General features: G+C 37.3%; 3 protein-coding genes across 8 annotated transcripts; 2 read left to right on the plus strand and 1 right to left on the minus strand.

The window, feature by feature from the left end:
• The first annotated feature begins 407 nt into the window (after positions 1 to 407).
• Positions 408 to 4187, plus strand: LOC102614343 (uncharacterized). Of its 3 annotated transcripts, none has more exons than XR_370631.4 (4): positions 409 to 686; positions 1039 to 2817; positions 3428 to 3602; positions 3770 to 4187. XR_370631.4 is itself a non-coding variant. In XM_006478124.4 (2 exons), the coding sequence occupies exon 2, from the start codon at positions 1052 to 1054 to the stop codon at positions 2819 to 2821; it is 1770 nt and encodes a 589-aa protein (XP_006478187.2). In that variant the 5' UTR covers positions 408 to 682; positions 1039 to 1051. The 3 variants fall into 3 exon arrangements, 1 of the variants encoding a protein (XP_006478187.2); XR_370630.4 differs by having other exon boundaries at positions 410 to 682; XM_006478124.4 differs by lacking the exons at positions 3428 to 3602; positions 3770 to 4187 and having other exon boundaries at positions 408 to 682; positions 1039 to 2821.
• A 709-nt stretch (positions 4188 to 4896) lies between these two features.
• Positions 4897 to 11861, plus strand: LOC102614932 (adenylate kinase, chloroplastic). Of its 4 annotated transcripts, none has more exons than XM_006478126.4 (8): positions 4897 to 5222; positions 5302 to 5397; positions 8758 to 8886; positions 8969 to 9103; positions 9225 to 9371; positions 9555 to 9629; positions 10390 to 10511; positions 11603 to 11861. In XM_006478126.4, exons 1-7 carry the CDS (start codon positions 4998 to 5000, stop codon positions 10492 to 10494), a joined length of 912 nt encoding a protein of 303 aa, XP_006478189.2. In that variant the 5' UTR covers positions 4897 to 4997; the 3' UTR covers positions 10495 to 10511; positions 11603 to 11861. The 4 variants fall into 4 exon arrangements, with proteins under 4 accessions (XP_006478189.2, XP_024954142.2, XP_024954141.2 ...); XM_025098374.2 differs by having other exon boundaries at positions 11719 to 11861; XM_025098373.2 differs by lacking the exon at positions 11603 to 11861 and adding an exon at positions 11363 to 11486.
• A 1-nt stretch (position 11862) lies between these two features.
• Positions 11863 to 14563, minus strand: LOC102615420 (serine/threonine-protein kinase-like protein CCR4). Its single transcript, XM_006478127.4, has one exon. It carries the CDS (start codon positions 14309 to 14311, stop codon positions 12005 to 12007), a length of 2307 nt encoding a protein of 768 aa, XP_006478190.2. The 5' UTR covers positions 14312 to 14563; the 3' UTR covers positions 11863 to 12004.
• Positions 14564 to 15466: the final 903 nt, after the last annotated feature.

Here is a 15466-nt window from a genome sequence, read left to right on the forward strand (position 1 = left end):
AAACGAGCCTTACTAATTTATTTCATCTGTAATTTGCAACAACTCAAAATCTATTTCTTTAGATGACTTAATTGCTAGTTATCATCAAACAATTAAAGAATCGTAAGAAATTATTTTTAAGTCAACTGAAGTTATAAATAATATAACTTAATAATTATCTTTTGAAATACTTACCCACATTTCCAAAGTTTCAATGATAATATGTTAAGAGTAAGGTAATTATATATTACTTTAAAAAATAATCTGTTATTAATAATTATATATTAAAAAAAATGTTCTTTCTATCTTACTTTAATTCTGTGCAGGGTTATTTAAAAATTGAAATATAGATCTGGGGTATTTAGTACTTCTTGCTTGGGCCCAGATTAACCGACATCCAAGCGTTCTTATATCCGGGAAGCCGAGGAGCCCTCTTGGGCCTGTTTTCAAACGTTATTGGATTTGGAGCTCTCGTCTCGTAGTTTCTTGAACGGCACCGTTTTAAGTTCGACGCCGGTCCCTGTACTGCTGTCCGCCAATCGGCAAACCCTATGGTAACGAAGAATATCAAAACCCTAATTTAAATCTAATCAAAACAGAAAGCTGAAAAGTGAAACGAATCTTGCTGCCCGCTCATCCGCCGTCTGCTAGCTGCACCCAGCCGCCCACCGGCTGTTACCGTCCATCGCCGACTCCGAGCTCGGTCGGTACTTTCTCTTTCTTATCCTTATTCACTTCAATAAATGTACGGGCTGCAATCTTTTCCTTCTTATCTTTTTTTGTATGTTTTTATGTTATGAATGAATTGATTATGTGAGCATGTGTTTTTTTTTTTCAATTAGTTAAATGGGTTATGTGATATATTAGATTCTTTCAAAGTTCGTTGAATGAATTTATGTTATGGACCAAGTAGCAATGATAATGTGGAGACTTTAGGATCTGAGCCGCAAACTTATCGTCTTTTAGTTTAAATTATTGTGCCGATGTTGTGATATTGCGTTGGATTTGATTGCTGGATGGTAAACTTATTATGTTTTGGATGTTTGTTTGGGATTTTAGCCTAAAACTTGGCATGGATCTTCTCCAAAACTATGCGGATGAGAAAGAAGGTGACCTAGATGAACCTGAAAACCAGAATGACGGAAGTCTTAATTCTTCAGCATTGGAATCACCAGACTCGTCACCACCACGCCTCCTTCCATCCAAATCGGCTGCACCTAATGTTGATGATACCACGCTGGCTTTAACTGTTGCCCAAGCCCGCCAAACCCAATCTAGGCCCATTGACCCCAGCCAACACTTTATCGCCTACAACCCCACTTACGAACAGCTGTGGGCCCCTATATATGGTCCAGCCCATCCCTATGCCAAGGATGGAATCGCCCAGGGCATGCGCAATCACAAGCTTGGTTTTGTAGAGGATGCCTCCATTGATTCTTTTGTTTTTGATGAACAGTACAATACCTTCTACAAGTATGGCTATGCAGCTGACCCCGCTGGCAACAATTACGTTGGTGATTTTGAAGCTTTGGAGAAAAATAATGGTGTGTCGGTGTACAATATACGGCAAAATGAGCAAAAGAAGAGAAAACTGGAGAAGAAACAGGAAGCTGAGGAGGTTGATGGTACGGCTGTAGATGTGGATCCTGCGGAGTTTAATAATCCTGCAACTGACACTTGGCTGATGAAAAATCGGAAGAGCCCTTGGGCGGGTAAAAAGGAGGGGGTGCAAACAGAGTTGAGTGAAGAGCAAAAGAAGTATGCAGAGGAGTATGCAAAGAAGAAAGAAGAGAAAGGTAATGCTGGCGGTGAGAAAGGTGAGCATGTGGAGGATAAAAGTACTTTTCATGGCAAAGAAGAGAAGGATTATCAGGGTAGGTCTTGGATTGCTCCTCCCAAAGATGCTAAAGCAGCTAATGATCATTGTTATATTCCAAAGAGGTTGGTCCATACTTGGAGTGGGCATACAAAGGGTGTTTCAGCAATTCGGTTCTTCCCCAAATATGGACATTTGATTCTCTCTGCTGGGATGGATACTAAGGTGAAGATTTGGGATGTGGTCAATTCAGGCAAGTGTATGAGGACTTACATGGGTCATTCAAAGGCAGTTCGTGATATTTCATTTTGTAATGATGGGACTAAATTTTTGACTGCCAGCTATGATAAGAACATTAAGTACTGGGATACAGAAACTGGGCAAGTTATAAGGACTTTCTCGACTGGGAAGATTCCATATGCAGTCAAGCTTAATCCAGACGACGATAAGCAAAATATTTTATTGGCAGGTATGAGTGATAAGAAGATTGTTCAATGGGATATGAACACAAAAGAAATTACTCAAGAGTACGATCAACATTTGGGAGCAGTGAATACAATTACGTTTGTGGACAGTAACAGGAGATTTGTTACTTCAAGTGATGACAAGTCTCTTCGGGTATGGGAATTTGGGATTCCGGTGGTCATAAAGTATATTAGTGAACCTCACATGCACTCAATGCCGTCAATTTCACTTCATCCAAATACCAATTGGCTTGCTGCGCAGAGTTTGGATAATCAGATTCTTATTTATAGCACAAGGGAGAGATTCCAGCTGAATAAGAAAAAGAGGTTTGCTGGGCACATTGTGGCTGGATATGCTTGCCAAGTCAATTTCTCACCAGATGGACGGTTTGTCATGTCAGGAGATGGTGAGGGTAAGTGCTGGTTTTGGGACTGGAAGAGCTGCAAAGTTTTCAGGACCCTCAAGTGTCATGAAGGGGTTTGCATTGGGTGTGAGTGGCATCCAGTGGAACAAAGTAAAGTTGCAACATGTGGTTGGGACGGCTTGATTAAGTACTGGTAAGTAATTTCTCAACAGGTTTATGTACTTTCAAAAGTTTAATGACCTTACCATGCATGTTCTGTCATTATCTGTGTATAATGAACTTGTGATGCGCTGGCATTACTTAGTAGGGTCTATTATGCAAACTTGTGCCTAAAGTTTCTGTTGCTTGCACACTTAGATCAATCAATATACACTTGAATTGATAGTTGGCTATATTATATGTGAAACTTGTGCTTAAAAATACTGTTGCTTGCATGTCACTGTTGCACTTTGGGCACAGATGAGTATGTATATGAATTTTTTTAGTTTTACGATGGATCTATTTTCACGTGAAAATTGGTTTCCAATTGCCTTCGCCTCACATACCATATGAAGGTTTATATTAACTAAATTTGCACCATTTCACTTGTTTGATATATATCGATGCCCATATCTACAATTCATCCATTTAAATGATGAATTTGATGCCCATGTACAGAACACAGTGGGATAATTTTGTCTTATATCTTGTTCTATTTATTTTTAGAACCTAGGAAAAGTTGCCACTGAAAGCTAGATTGTTGTTTGGGTTTATGCATTATGTTTAACAATGGGACTGACCTTTGTAATATATCTGGCTTGCAGGGACTAGCTTTTTCATTTGCTTCGGATGGCATGGACCAATCTGGTGAGACATACCTAACTGGGAGACTACAGGAGTCAAATTGGACCTGGCTAAGCTTTGAGGCGGTGGCTGCGACCTATATATGGGATGAGGACAACATATGGGCACATTGCAGTTGTGCTGATGAATTGGAAGGTATTGTCATTTAATATAGCATTGCTACACCTACACATGCAATTTTCAGTAGATGTGCATTGCTTTGTTATGCTGTTGTGAGCTTGCATTCAGTTCTTTCCTGGGATTTTTCTTTTAAGGACATGACTACTCAGTTTTAAGAATTATAAATTATATATATTTTGTAGGTTTGAACAAGGATTTCAAGAAAATGTTTCCAGTGAACGTGTTGAATTCGATCAGGGCACTGTATATCCTTGAAAGACATTCTCACAGCATCTGATGACACTAGAGAGACAGAAATAAGCTTCTTTCATCTGCAACTGTTGTGTACATAGTATCATCTGACTAAAAAGCATGTATGCATGAGTGGTACGGGGACACTGAGCTTGGACTCTGAGCTTCCATGGAATTAAGTTTTGTTTGAAACTGCTGTTAGTTGCTTCTATAATGCATCATCCATCGGCTTCATTTTCATCTTCCAGCGCTCGTTTTAACCCCAGCCAGTTTCAGCTGCAATCGAATGCTTATAATTTAACTTGTAATTATGGAATTTTATAACTTGAAGTGCAATAAATATACGATGTTAAAAATGCTTTCCTTTCAGTTCATGAGAACACAACCATCATAAGATTTGTTATTAGAAGCTAAAAAGGTCCAGAACAAAGAGTTAAAAATCTCCAAACCGGGAAGTGCAGTTCAAACTCGAAGAAGTAAAACCATGGGGTGTAAACAATGGTTGGTAAAAAGGTATCGTAACCTTAAAGGTCCCATGAAGTGAAAGAGAGGTTCCTTTTCTGATTATTCTGTCAAATCACAGGGATTCAAATGCAGCAAAGATAATTTGAGGAAAGATTAAGGAGTTGCATGAAAAATTCCCAAAGTCCAAAAAGGCATATTGTTAAAAACTAACAGAAAAAGTGTAGAGGTTAATTTTGGCGGCTAATCTGAATTATGAAATTCCTTTTTGTCCGCGGAAGGATGGCAACTGCCCTCTTCAATTAGTCAACATAGGTTTGCTTGCAATTGTCTGGTTTCATGTGCGGGGATTCTCCTTTTGAGTTCTGGTAATATTAAAAAAAAATTAAAACTGAGTTTCAAGAAATTTTGTGATCTCAATTAAATTAAATAATACTTATAATAAACTACTAGTCATTAAAAAAATATTTTAATTGATCTCATAATAAAATAAAATGAACTCAAACCCTTGACATTAAAAAAATATTTTAATACCAGAATATGCTCAACTTTAAGGGATTTTAAGCTAAGGAATTGCACGTGCTTTCAACCCTTATTTACTAATTTTATTTATTTATTATTATCATTATTTAAAAAAAAAAAAGACAGAAGAGCATAAATATATACCAAACACAGCGCAAAGAAAAATCTGGGAGAGAGAGAAATTGTGCTGGCGAAATGGCGACTATGATTAGCAGCAGCAGCACCGTAAATTTGCCAATGACTGTGAAAACCAACTCTTTCTCTACTTCTCCCTCTTCTTCAATCAACTCCAAACACATTCTCCCTTCGCAGCTACCATTTACTCCGACCAATCACGGCCTCTCCCTCCGATATGACGGAAACCCACTTCGCTGCCGCCACCGGAGGTCGTCGCAGTCGCCCAACGCCGCGAATTTCCAGGTGGGGTTTTGAATTTGTGAAGGTTTCTTTATTGGGTTAAGTGAATAGTTGTTGATTTTGTTGTGGAACGAATGAATAGGTGTTGGCATCAGCAACAGTGGAGCCTTTGAAGATTATGATATCTGGAGCTCCTGCTTCTGGTAAAGGTACTCAATGTGAGCTCATCAAAGAGAAAGTAAGTTTATTTATTTTATCTTTAGCTTGCTGTCAGTTTGCAGTTCATCATTTTATGCTCATTTTATTAGAGTTTCATAGGATTGAGAAATAGGGATAGGAGAAGAGAAGTTATATTTTTTTGCTGTGAATTTCAGATGGATTGATAAGAGAACTAAAGTAATTAAGGAAGTCTGTAATAGAAATGATGCAAAACACAGGGGCTGAATGATATTAGACTAGACTCTAGACAGAGCTCTTTTATTGGTTTCGAATTCTGTTTGTAACTTACAATTCCCATGCACATGTTTTTAGCACGAGACCAGCTAAAATGCAACCCAGTTCCTGCTATGTGTCTTGTTGAGAAGAAAATATACAAAATAATTTCTATTATTTTCTTAAATTATCCGTTGCTTCCTGTTAACATCCATAACAATTTCTTCAATCTGTTGTTTACTATTCCTTTTGCAGGACTCTTATTTTTAATAATAATAATAATAAATCATTTTGACAAAACTTGTCAACAATAGAGAACTCAGACATTGCCACATATTAACACTAGTTTCACTCGTAAAAAATTCATGGGCATAATATGTGGCTATCTTAAAAAAATGTATGAGCATAAGATGTGGCTAAGTGCAGTTGGGTTGATGGTGGTCTAATTATTCATATCACTTCTTCTTGGATATTGACCACTTTAAGATAATTGTGTTTGACCTTTGTGGGGGGAGAAAAAAACTCAGTAAGATTAAAACCTACAAAAAAAAATACAATTCTTTAATGAATCATAAAGTGGTGTTGGATCTCCAACTATTAGTGACAATTCATACCCATGCATTTTTACTAATGCCAGTTGTCTTCATAGCTGGCAATACAAGTTATTCATTGTTGTCAAGTGTCCTAATATTTAGCATAGCTTTTGGCAAGTGGAAAGCTTTATTATTATAAACAGAGACTTTTGTATGAAGACGACAGACTTTCCATGTGAATGGAAAACAACTGAACTGAACAAATATATGTATGTGTATGTATACATGCTAGAGGTCTAAAGAAACAGTGACCAAATAATTATGAAAATTATATAATTTGGAGAAGTGCAGGAAAAGATTGAAAAATATATTGTCATGGCCTATTTACAGTGATCCATGTTCTTTAACAAGTTGACAAGTGTCATTAACATGTCATAATGGCAGTATAAATAACCAACGTTGTTGAGAATTTGAAGAAGCAAGTCCATTTGATACCCTTGCTTTGTAGAAGAACATGGATATCTAAAGGAGTGTTTTGAAATGACTGAATATCCACCCATGTGTTTCTCCAAAGCAAGAATATAGAATCAAATTTACTTCTCCAAAGCAGGGTGGGAATGAGATTTGTTTCTCCACATTCTCAACGATACCGACCTTTTGTATTGTCATTATAACATGTGTCTAACATTTGCCAATTTTCTGGAATATTGAACTAAAAGATATCCTTCTGTGGAAATTAGTTATCTAGTCATCTTAAGATTGGTGCTACGTGATATCTTGTGGTGTTTAGCCCTCTCTTTTGCATTACCTCAAAGTATTGGGAAGTCATTGCTAATCTCACTGAAATCAATCTACAAGATCCTTCTATCTTATGGCAACTAGAAGATATGTAAGGAGTGATTGTGATTTCTGAGGAAAGGTTTCAAGACTTGTAGCACTGCTAGTTTCTTTAAGCTTTTATTTAGTAGGACAAATTATGTGCACTGGGCCAAAGAGCTTCAAGCCGTAGTCCTCAGGGATAATCCTACATCCAGCTAACCTTATTTTTGTTATACTTCTATGTTTCATTGCTGAAAATTCCTCTTTAATCACTTTTTTTTTTCCAATTAGCTTCAAAAGGTGGCATCTTTTTTTATTTGATGAATTATGTGCTAGATTTCTGTCATTCACTCACATGATAGACTGCTGACCAGTCATTGATGAGTTCATGGTTATTAGTGGTCCATTTGCTGCTTCGTGCATCCTTTTTCAGGTGATATCCAGAAAGGCGTAATTAGCATATAATCCAGAAGTTGTTTACTCTGTTTCGTGTAGTTGGGGTTCTTAAGTATACACTCTGTTGTTAGTCCATTGTTTCCCGATTTTGATAGTTATTAGCGGTCTACTGGCTGTTAAATTCAGTTACCTACAGTTAATTTGCTTATGTTTGACTCTCTCTCTGTTTTGACAAAATTTCCTGATTGATAGTTTTAATTTAATGATGTAATTTCGAATTTGAAAAATATATGTGCCGCAATGCATGCTATGTACATCATCAAAGTGTTACATTCTGCCCAGTAGCAGTTTATAGTCCGCTCGTGTTACGTCATCAAAGTGTTTCATTCATTACATGTAGATTGTGCGTTGCCCTGTGTAGGTGAACTTGCTTGTAATGAGTCACTTTAGAATCGTAAATAAACTATCTTAGATGGTTTTTCTTATACCAACCTCACCTTTATTTCTTGTGATTTAGGAATTTGTTTCTTGTTCTCTTTTCTTGGCACAAATATATTAGATAGCCGAAATTATTTGTTATATCCTGAACGATTTCGACAGGTCTGAGAGGTGAATTGTTGGGCCCAGTGTTTTAAGAGACTAAGAGGAGAATTTCAACAATTTTATGGCTGAAACTAATAGCTTTGAGAGGTTTAGGCAGTTGCTGGCCATTCTATGAGGATAGAAAGGAAAATTTAGCATTTTAATATAATAGATGACACTCAAACAGTTTTGGAGCATTTGGAAGGTGAGAAGAAAGCATGTCTTTGGACGTTGGTGTTTAGAATGTGGGCATTGTATGTTAATTTTCTTTCTTTTTTCACATCATTGGTATTTAGTATGTCTGTCTATGGTTGCACAGAAATGTATCCACATAACGCATAATGATGGATCACAGGAAAAGTAATCATACATTTTCTCAATTCTGTATTAACATTAAGGGCATAATTATTTGATGGGAAATGTGTTTGTGAATATAAGATAAAAGCATTCGTCAGAGTTTTACTGACAAATAACTATTGCATAGTTTACTGAGGAACCACTGCTGGCTCTACAGAGGAGTTTTCCATAAACTATTCTCTATATTAAATTATAAAAACTTTTCCTACATCTTCTCCACCAAACAAATGCAGTGTTGATGGTTCATGAAGAACAAAATCACTTAATATGATATGGCTCCCATTAGTCAGTTCTCGGATGGCACTGTGTCACTGACATTTATTCATACTATGCTGTCCTCCTCTTTAGGTGATTGATTTCCTTGTCGAAATAGCTGCATGCCATTGTTTGTATGAGTTACCAGTCTTGCTGCATGAATCTCTTATACTCTAGCTGCTGAAAGAAAAGAAGATTGAATGAAGTCATCCTCGTATATGCAGTATGGCTTGGTGCATATTGCGGCTGGAGATTTACTAAGGGCTGAAATTGCTGCTGGAAGTGAAAATGGAAAGCGTGCAAAGGAACACATGGAGAAAGGACAGTTGGTACCTGACGAAATTGTTGTCACGGTACGGGTTGTCTATGAAAATTGACCTAAAAGCTGACATAAAAGCCATTCTCTCTGTTGATTCCTTGGTTTTGTTGTAATAGATGGTGAAGGAGCGTCTTTCACAGCCAGATTCTCAAGAAAATGGCTGGCTTTTGGATGGATATCCTAGAAGCTTATCTCAGGCAACTGCTCTGAAAAAATATGGTTTCCAGCCTGATCTTTTCATTCTATTAGAAGTAAGAATTGTTTGCATAATTGAATGTTATAATTTCTTTATGATTTCTTGCTGAGTATTAGATTGTGCATACAATTCTTTTGGTCAGTTTCTAATTAAGCTTTGTCCAACCATGTGTGCAGGTCCCAGAAGATACTCTTGTTGAGAGAGTAGTGGGTCGTAGGTTGGATCCTGTAACTGGGAAAATATACCACGTGAAGTACTCTCCACCAGAAACTGATGAAATAGCTGCTAGGCTGACCAAACGTTTTGATGATACAGAAGAGAAGGTATGACCCTGCCTATTCCTTATAGTTTTAAAACTTTTGACTCAGTAAAAAGAGTCTGTGTACTCTTTGGTCTCTTTTGCTTCTTCCTAAATAGTGGCTCTCCTCCTTTATGGTCGCTCCTGGCAATTAATTGAGATAATTCAAGGAAAAACTTTCTTATGTTTAAAATTTGGCTCTCTATAGGTGAAGTTGCGTTTGAAGACTCATCATCATAATGTGGAGGCAGTACTTTCATTGTATGAAGACGTGACAGTCGAGGTATGTGATATGATCTCTCTATCTTTCTGTTTCCATTTACATTTATAAATATCTGTGTACATCTCTGTTTGACTTAGGGAAGCTACTTAATGAATTTATACTGCATATGCTGCATCAAAAGATCCATTGGAGAACTATTAGTGGCTTCAGAAATTGTTGTATGAATCATAACTGGCTTTTAGGCAATCTGTGTGACCTACAACTACTCTTCCATTTTGAGTCCTTGTTATTGTGCACATGGCACTGCCTTGTATGTATCTGCTGCAAATGGGGATGCTCATGGTGAAGTGGCTACTAGAAGTTTATGATATTGACAAGCAAAATTAGCAAAATGTCTTTGGAAAATACAGGGAACAAAAAGTTGAACAAGTTGAATGTTAACTGGATTTTAGGACAAGCAAACTTATTTTAAGGTAAATCCACTAAATTGGTTTTCTAGGCTATGTGGTCAAGATAGCACTATTGAGTTTCAAGGTCCATCTATATGTCATGTTTGAAAACCGAGTAGAATGCTTGAAACAGAGTTATCGTTTACAGTACAGTGACCTATGATAAGATGCATCTGTTCGAGCTATAGCTGCTTTATTATGTTATATAATCACTTATACATGGCAAGAATCTGATTATTAGCAAGTGATTACTTTCTGCCTGAGTACAATAGAAAAGAAAAGATCTTTGCCGACATAATGGGGTTAGTTATGTGGTTAGCATAGTTATTTCAATGTCATACTGAAGTTGGAGGACTTTTATTTCTATTCAGGTTAATGGAAGTATTAACAAGGAGGATGTTTTCGCTCAAATTGATGTTGCTTTGACAAATTTACTGGAGCAAAGGAAGAGTGCATTGGGATCTTTGGCGGCATAGAAGTCGAATATGAATAGGTAAAAGAAAAAGGTTTCTTTTGCAATTACTTGCAACTCTGAATAATCGCATACTGTTCTCTTATACTCGGGTTTAGTCCAGGCTGAGCAACAAGTAGATCAATTTAAGAAAAATGAAAATTTTAATTACCCACCGATACAAACCATGTCAAATGATGATTCAAAACTATTTGTTGAGTGTAAATTCTCTTAATTATTCATAGTGGAAGTATACAATTGATTTGAATTTGATTATTTTTTATCACCCACATGTTATGTTGAGTTCCCATAGATTGCTAGAATTTTCTTGCTGTTTACATTGAAATTAATCAAAAACTATTCTAAATTGATTCACAATAGGTGCATTTGGACATATATATATATATATATATAAATTATATGGGGTAGGTAAACCTATTGGTATTGAAAAACAGTGTCATTTAATCTTGACCTCTTTGCATCTAACAAAAATATGAAAAATATGAAAGCAGTGACGACGAATACAGATCTAGTAGGTATAATATCGGTATGTTTCTGACTCACAAAATTTTATGGCAAAATTTCTCTTTCCTACCCCAATCATTTATCAAACTTCCCACCAAGTCTTCTTTGACTCGCCAAATATGTTCTTTTCAAAGTCTTTTTCAGTTCACAACGATACAAAAGATATGGAATGGTTGGAATTGGAAAGAATCTTAGACTTTTTCAAAGTAATGAAATCATATATGTTTCTTCAAAATTTCAAATTAGTAAATTATTGTGGTTGATTGAAGTTTCTTTATCAGATTTTCTGTTTCCTTGATCATCAAACAATGATCCAATTGGTTCAAATTATTATAAATTGATATTTGACATTTCTGATTTTCTGCAAGAAAATTGGCCAAGGAAGCAGGTTGCGGTTTCACTTTCCTATAAATAATTTGTTGGAAGGTTCCTTCAATACGCTGATTTTTCATTTTCAAAGTTTTCTTTTCGTTTGACCCTAACAGTTCTAAGCTGAATTTTCAAGGATACCTTGACTTTGTCTATAATTTTTTTTTTTTAATAAAAGAAAAAGATTATACTTATGGAGAAAAAGTGTTAACACATGCCTTTACGTCCCCTCACTGTAGGGAAGAGGTAGGCTGAAGAGATCTTACAGACCACTTAACTAGGAGGGAAATTTGAGTGGAACAGGTTTAACGAGACCTTCCAATCAACTTATGTCATTAAGCTTTTTTTTTGTCAGAATGTTGGTGGATGGGGCGTACGAATGATATAGCACATCTGTCTCGCCCAAGAAAATGAACTTACGAAATTTACGAAGAAACATGCTAACATGTATTATTGACACGGACATGTACGATTAAAGAATGATTCTCATTACGTAAACTGTCGAACAATTGTAGAACTAAACTCAATCAACAAATGAGCCGAAATATGTGTAAAATATGAACAAATTACGAAAGAATGGGTGGTTTGCTCCCCAAAAATGGAGAAATTTCATTAGTGTACATGAATTGGGGGCGTGGGTGCTATGCGGAAGAGGAAGTGGCCGACCGGGAGATTGATGGGGAGACCAAACATGCAGCCAAAGCCCTTTCCAAGCTATTTACAATCTCAGTCATTGAAGGTCTGTTTCTACCTTCTAATGTGACACAATCAGCTGCCAGGTAACCCACGTATGCCACTGCCTCTATTTCAAATGGTGTTGGTGGTGGCACATTACGATCCAAAACTCTGTGAATTTCATCTCGAACTATATATGGAACAACAAAATCAACTACATTCCTCGGCGTGCCGTTATGGGTCCGATGAATTGCCCGGTATCCGGATAATATTTCTAATAGTACTACTCCAAAACTATATACATCGCTCTTTTCGGTAAGCTGTTGCAGCCTATAGTACTCGGGGTCCATGTACCCGACCGTGCCCGCAGCACGGAGTGATAGGTGTGACTCATCATCCTCGGGACCTATCAAAGACAGTCCGAAATCGGACACTTTGGCGGTCCACGTGGCGTCGAGCAGAACGTTCGATGACTTGATATCGCGGTGTATGATCGAGGGTACAGCGTACTCGTGCAAGTATTCAATCCCTCTAGCTGCATCCAAGGCTACTTTAATCCGAGCAGGCCATGACTTCAGCGGTGATGAACTTTGTGGGTTGTGGAGATGATCGTGAAGGGTGCCATTTTCCAAGTACTCATAGATTAAGACTCTCTCATTGCGATCTTCACAAAAGCCTAATAAACGAACAAGATTCTTGTGATGAAGTCGAGATAAAGATTCAAGCTCATTGATGAAAGCATTGTCTTTGTCTTCTTGGCGCTTGGTGCCAATGGCATAAGATGAAGTGCTTGATATTTCAGCTCGTTTAACAGCTACTTGGAGCCCGTCATCTAATGTTGCTTTGTACACAGCGCCAAAACTTCCTGAGCCAATCTTGTGATCTTCTGAGAAATTGTTAGTGGCTTCAAGTAGAATTTCTAAAGAAAATTCCTCCAAACGAGCTGCATTCCCCATGCTAGCCAATTGGCTAAGCTTTTTCTCCAGAACTGGTGGTGACGGAGGAGGTGGCGGCATTGGCGGCTGTGCTGATTGTGCTTGAGCCACGGCCTCATCGAGGGGCCCAGAATCATGCACACGGCAGCCTTTACACTTGCAGTGTTTGTAGCCAAAGAAAGCAGATACAAGCACCACTACCAATGAGCCTAAACAGCCCACAACTAGGAGAGCCACCATTCTCCCACTCCAGCCGCCGCGACTTCCGGACTCCGGTGGCTGCTGTGGCTGCGGCGTAGGACTAGGTGTGACTGATGTTTTCTCAAAACAAGGCTGGCAAATAATTTGTCCCTCGCCACAAACATTGCCAGAACCCGGCAACATTGGACATGGACATGTGTTAGTACATGGTCCTGGTAAAACACGCTCAAAAACCATATGATTTGAGCTAAAACTTTCATTGCCCCAACAATAGAGGGAGTAATTTGATGTCAAAACTCCACAGAAAACGCTTCGTTTAGCTTCAATCGATACAAAAGGTTTTCCCTGCAAAGAATCTGGCAAAGTGAAACCATTCTGCCCCCAACAAACAACTTTTTGATTGTTTCTCAGAGCACAGCTACGATTTTCTCCCAAGGCCAAAGCTTTGAACTTACCTTGCGGCACTTCACCCACCGAATCCCCCCAACAGCGCAACTCTTGATCATCATCTATGGCACAAACATGCCGAAAACCAGCGGCTACCACTCTGAAAATCCCACTTGGAACTTTCTGAGTGACGCTGGTTGGACTATTTCTCGATCCGAAGCAAGTGATCGTGCCATTTTCTAACAACCCGCAAACAAAATCTTCACCGACAGCGATATTAGAGAAGTTATGAATTGAAGTTGAGTTGAAATCAGGCCATTGCCACCAATGGAGATCATTGGTCCCATTAACAAGGCCACAAATGTGAGAGTTTCCAGCCTCAAGTTGTTGCAAAGCAGGGCCCCGATATATTCTTTTATAGTCATTGATAATACCATCAGCAGAGAATCTCCAGCAATGCATAACTGAAGATGACGAAGCTGAAAATGTTATTAACGTGCACAAGAATCCATCTCCGGATACAATACTTGCAAATGAAGCATTGGGATTCACAGGAATAAGCTGAGGAATTGAACAGTTGAGAGAAAAATCTCCCGGCCGGGAAGAAGGTATCAACGCGCAAACTAAAGACTGGTTTCCAGTTTCGGATATTGAGAAAGTCGAGAGCGAAGAATTGAAGGGAACTAAAGAGACAAAGAATAATAATAATAGTGTAGTTAGCAAAAAAGGGTTGTTGGGCTCGTTAAACATGGCTGTAATGGAGGAGGATTAATATTATTGAATGTTTTGTTAATTTCATGATGAGACAAAAAAGAGTTTGGGAGGTGAAGTTTTTGGTGATGAATTTGTAAAGAGAGTTGTTTCTGAGATAGAGAAAGAAAAGGAACGCGGTTTGGTGTAGTTTATTGAGGACCAAAGACCGAGTCGTTTTGAGAGAACAAGGCGAGGAGGAAGAAGACGAACAAGTTGTGTAGAAGGAGCGCGTGTGGTCAAGAGTTTGAAATGCTCACTCGATCGACTCTAAGACACTTCCCCTTGGCACACTTTCACTATTTGAATTTTGTATCCAATAACTTGAAAATTCTAAATTTATACCCCCACCAGATTTAATTTGTTACATGGATATTTCAACATGCGGTGGGCGAAAAATAAAATCATCAAACTTGCACAAAAAAATTGGATCGTCATTAAAGTCGAGTAAATCAGGTAAGGTTGCGTTTGGAATTTCTATGGCTAATGAAATAAGTTACTTCTATTGTGTGGATGCAACAAGTTGTTAATTAAAAAAGTATCTTAGTGTTTGATAAATTATGTTATTGTGCAGTTAGTGTGAATTTAAAAAGTAGAGTACATTCATTTGATAAATTTTATTATCGAACTATTGTTTTATTATATAATAACAAAAATAGACATAAATTTAAATTGTCTTTTATTTGTATATTATGGTTTTTGTTAAAATATTAAGATTATAATATAAACTTTAAAAATGTGCTTTTTAATTAGCTGCTTATAGAAAACGATTTCCTACCTACTTTTAAAAGTTGTTATTAAAATAGAGAAACTTATTAATCAACTTTACAAAATTCGTCAAACACTATTTTTATCATAACTTATAACATTTCAACCTCAATCCAAATGGAGGCCTAAGTAGAGTAAAATTATTTTATATCATTAAGTACTACGAAAGTCTGATAAGGCCATGTCTTGTATGGTTGAGTACTAGTTAAGTAAGGACTTATATTATTGTATAGGACAATTTGGATGGGTCAAGCTAGTCGAATAATTATACATTAGGGCATTTTTGTGTTAATCACTAAAAAAAACCCCAAACTTTTGACCACAAACAGCCACAACAAGAAATATTCAACCATGACCCAGCAGGACAATTAGTAAAAATCCAAAAAC

The sequence above is a fragment of the Citrus sinensis genome, chromosome 3 (assembly GCF_022201045.2).
Source record: "Citrus sinensis cultivar Valencia sweet orange chromosome 3, DVS_A1.0, whole genome shotgun sequence".
In the NCBI taxonomy this organism is placed as follows: Eukaryota; Viridiplantae; Streptophyta; class Magnoliopsida; order Sapindales; family Rutaceae; genus Citrus; species Citrus sinensis.

Bases quoted from the DNA above. Each gene is read 5' to 3' on its own strand.
- LOC102614932 (XM_006478126.4), top strand. From the start codon at position 4,998: ATGGCGACTATGATTAGCAGCAGCAGCACCGTAAATTTGCCAATGACT. The intron at 9,372-9,554 runs GTATGACCCTGC...GGCTCTCTATAG, and splicing joins TTGATGATACAGAAGAGAAG to GTGAAGTTGCGTTTGAAGAC. The intron at 9,630-10,389 runs GTATGTGATATG...ATTTCTATTCAG, and splicing joins ATGAAGACGTGACAGTCGAG to GTTAATGGAAGTATTAACAA.
- LOC102614343 (XM_006478124.4), top strand. From the start codon at position 1,052: ATGGATCTTCTCCAAAACTATGCGGATGAGAAAGAAGGTGACCTAGAT.
- LOC102615420 (XM_006478127.4), bottom strand. From the start codon at position 14,311: ATGTTTAACGAGCCCAACAACCCTTTTTTGCTAACTACACTATTATTA.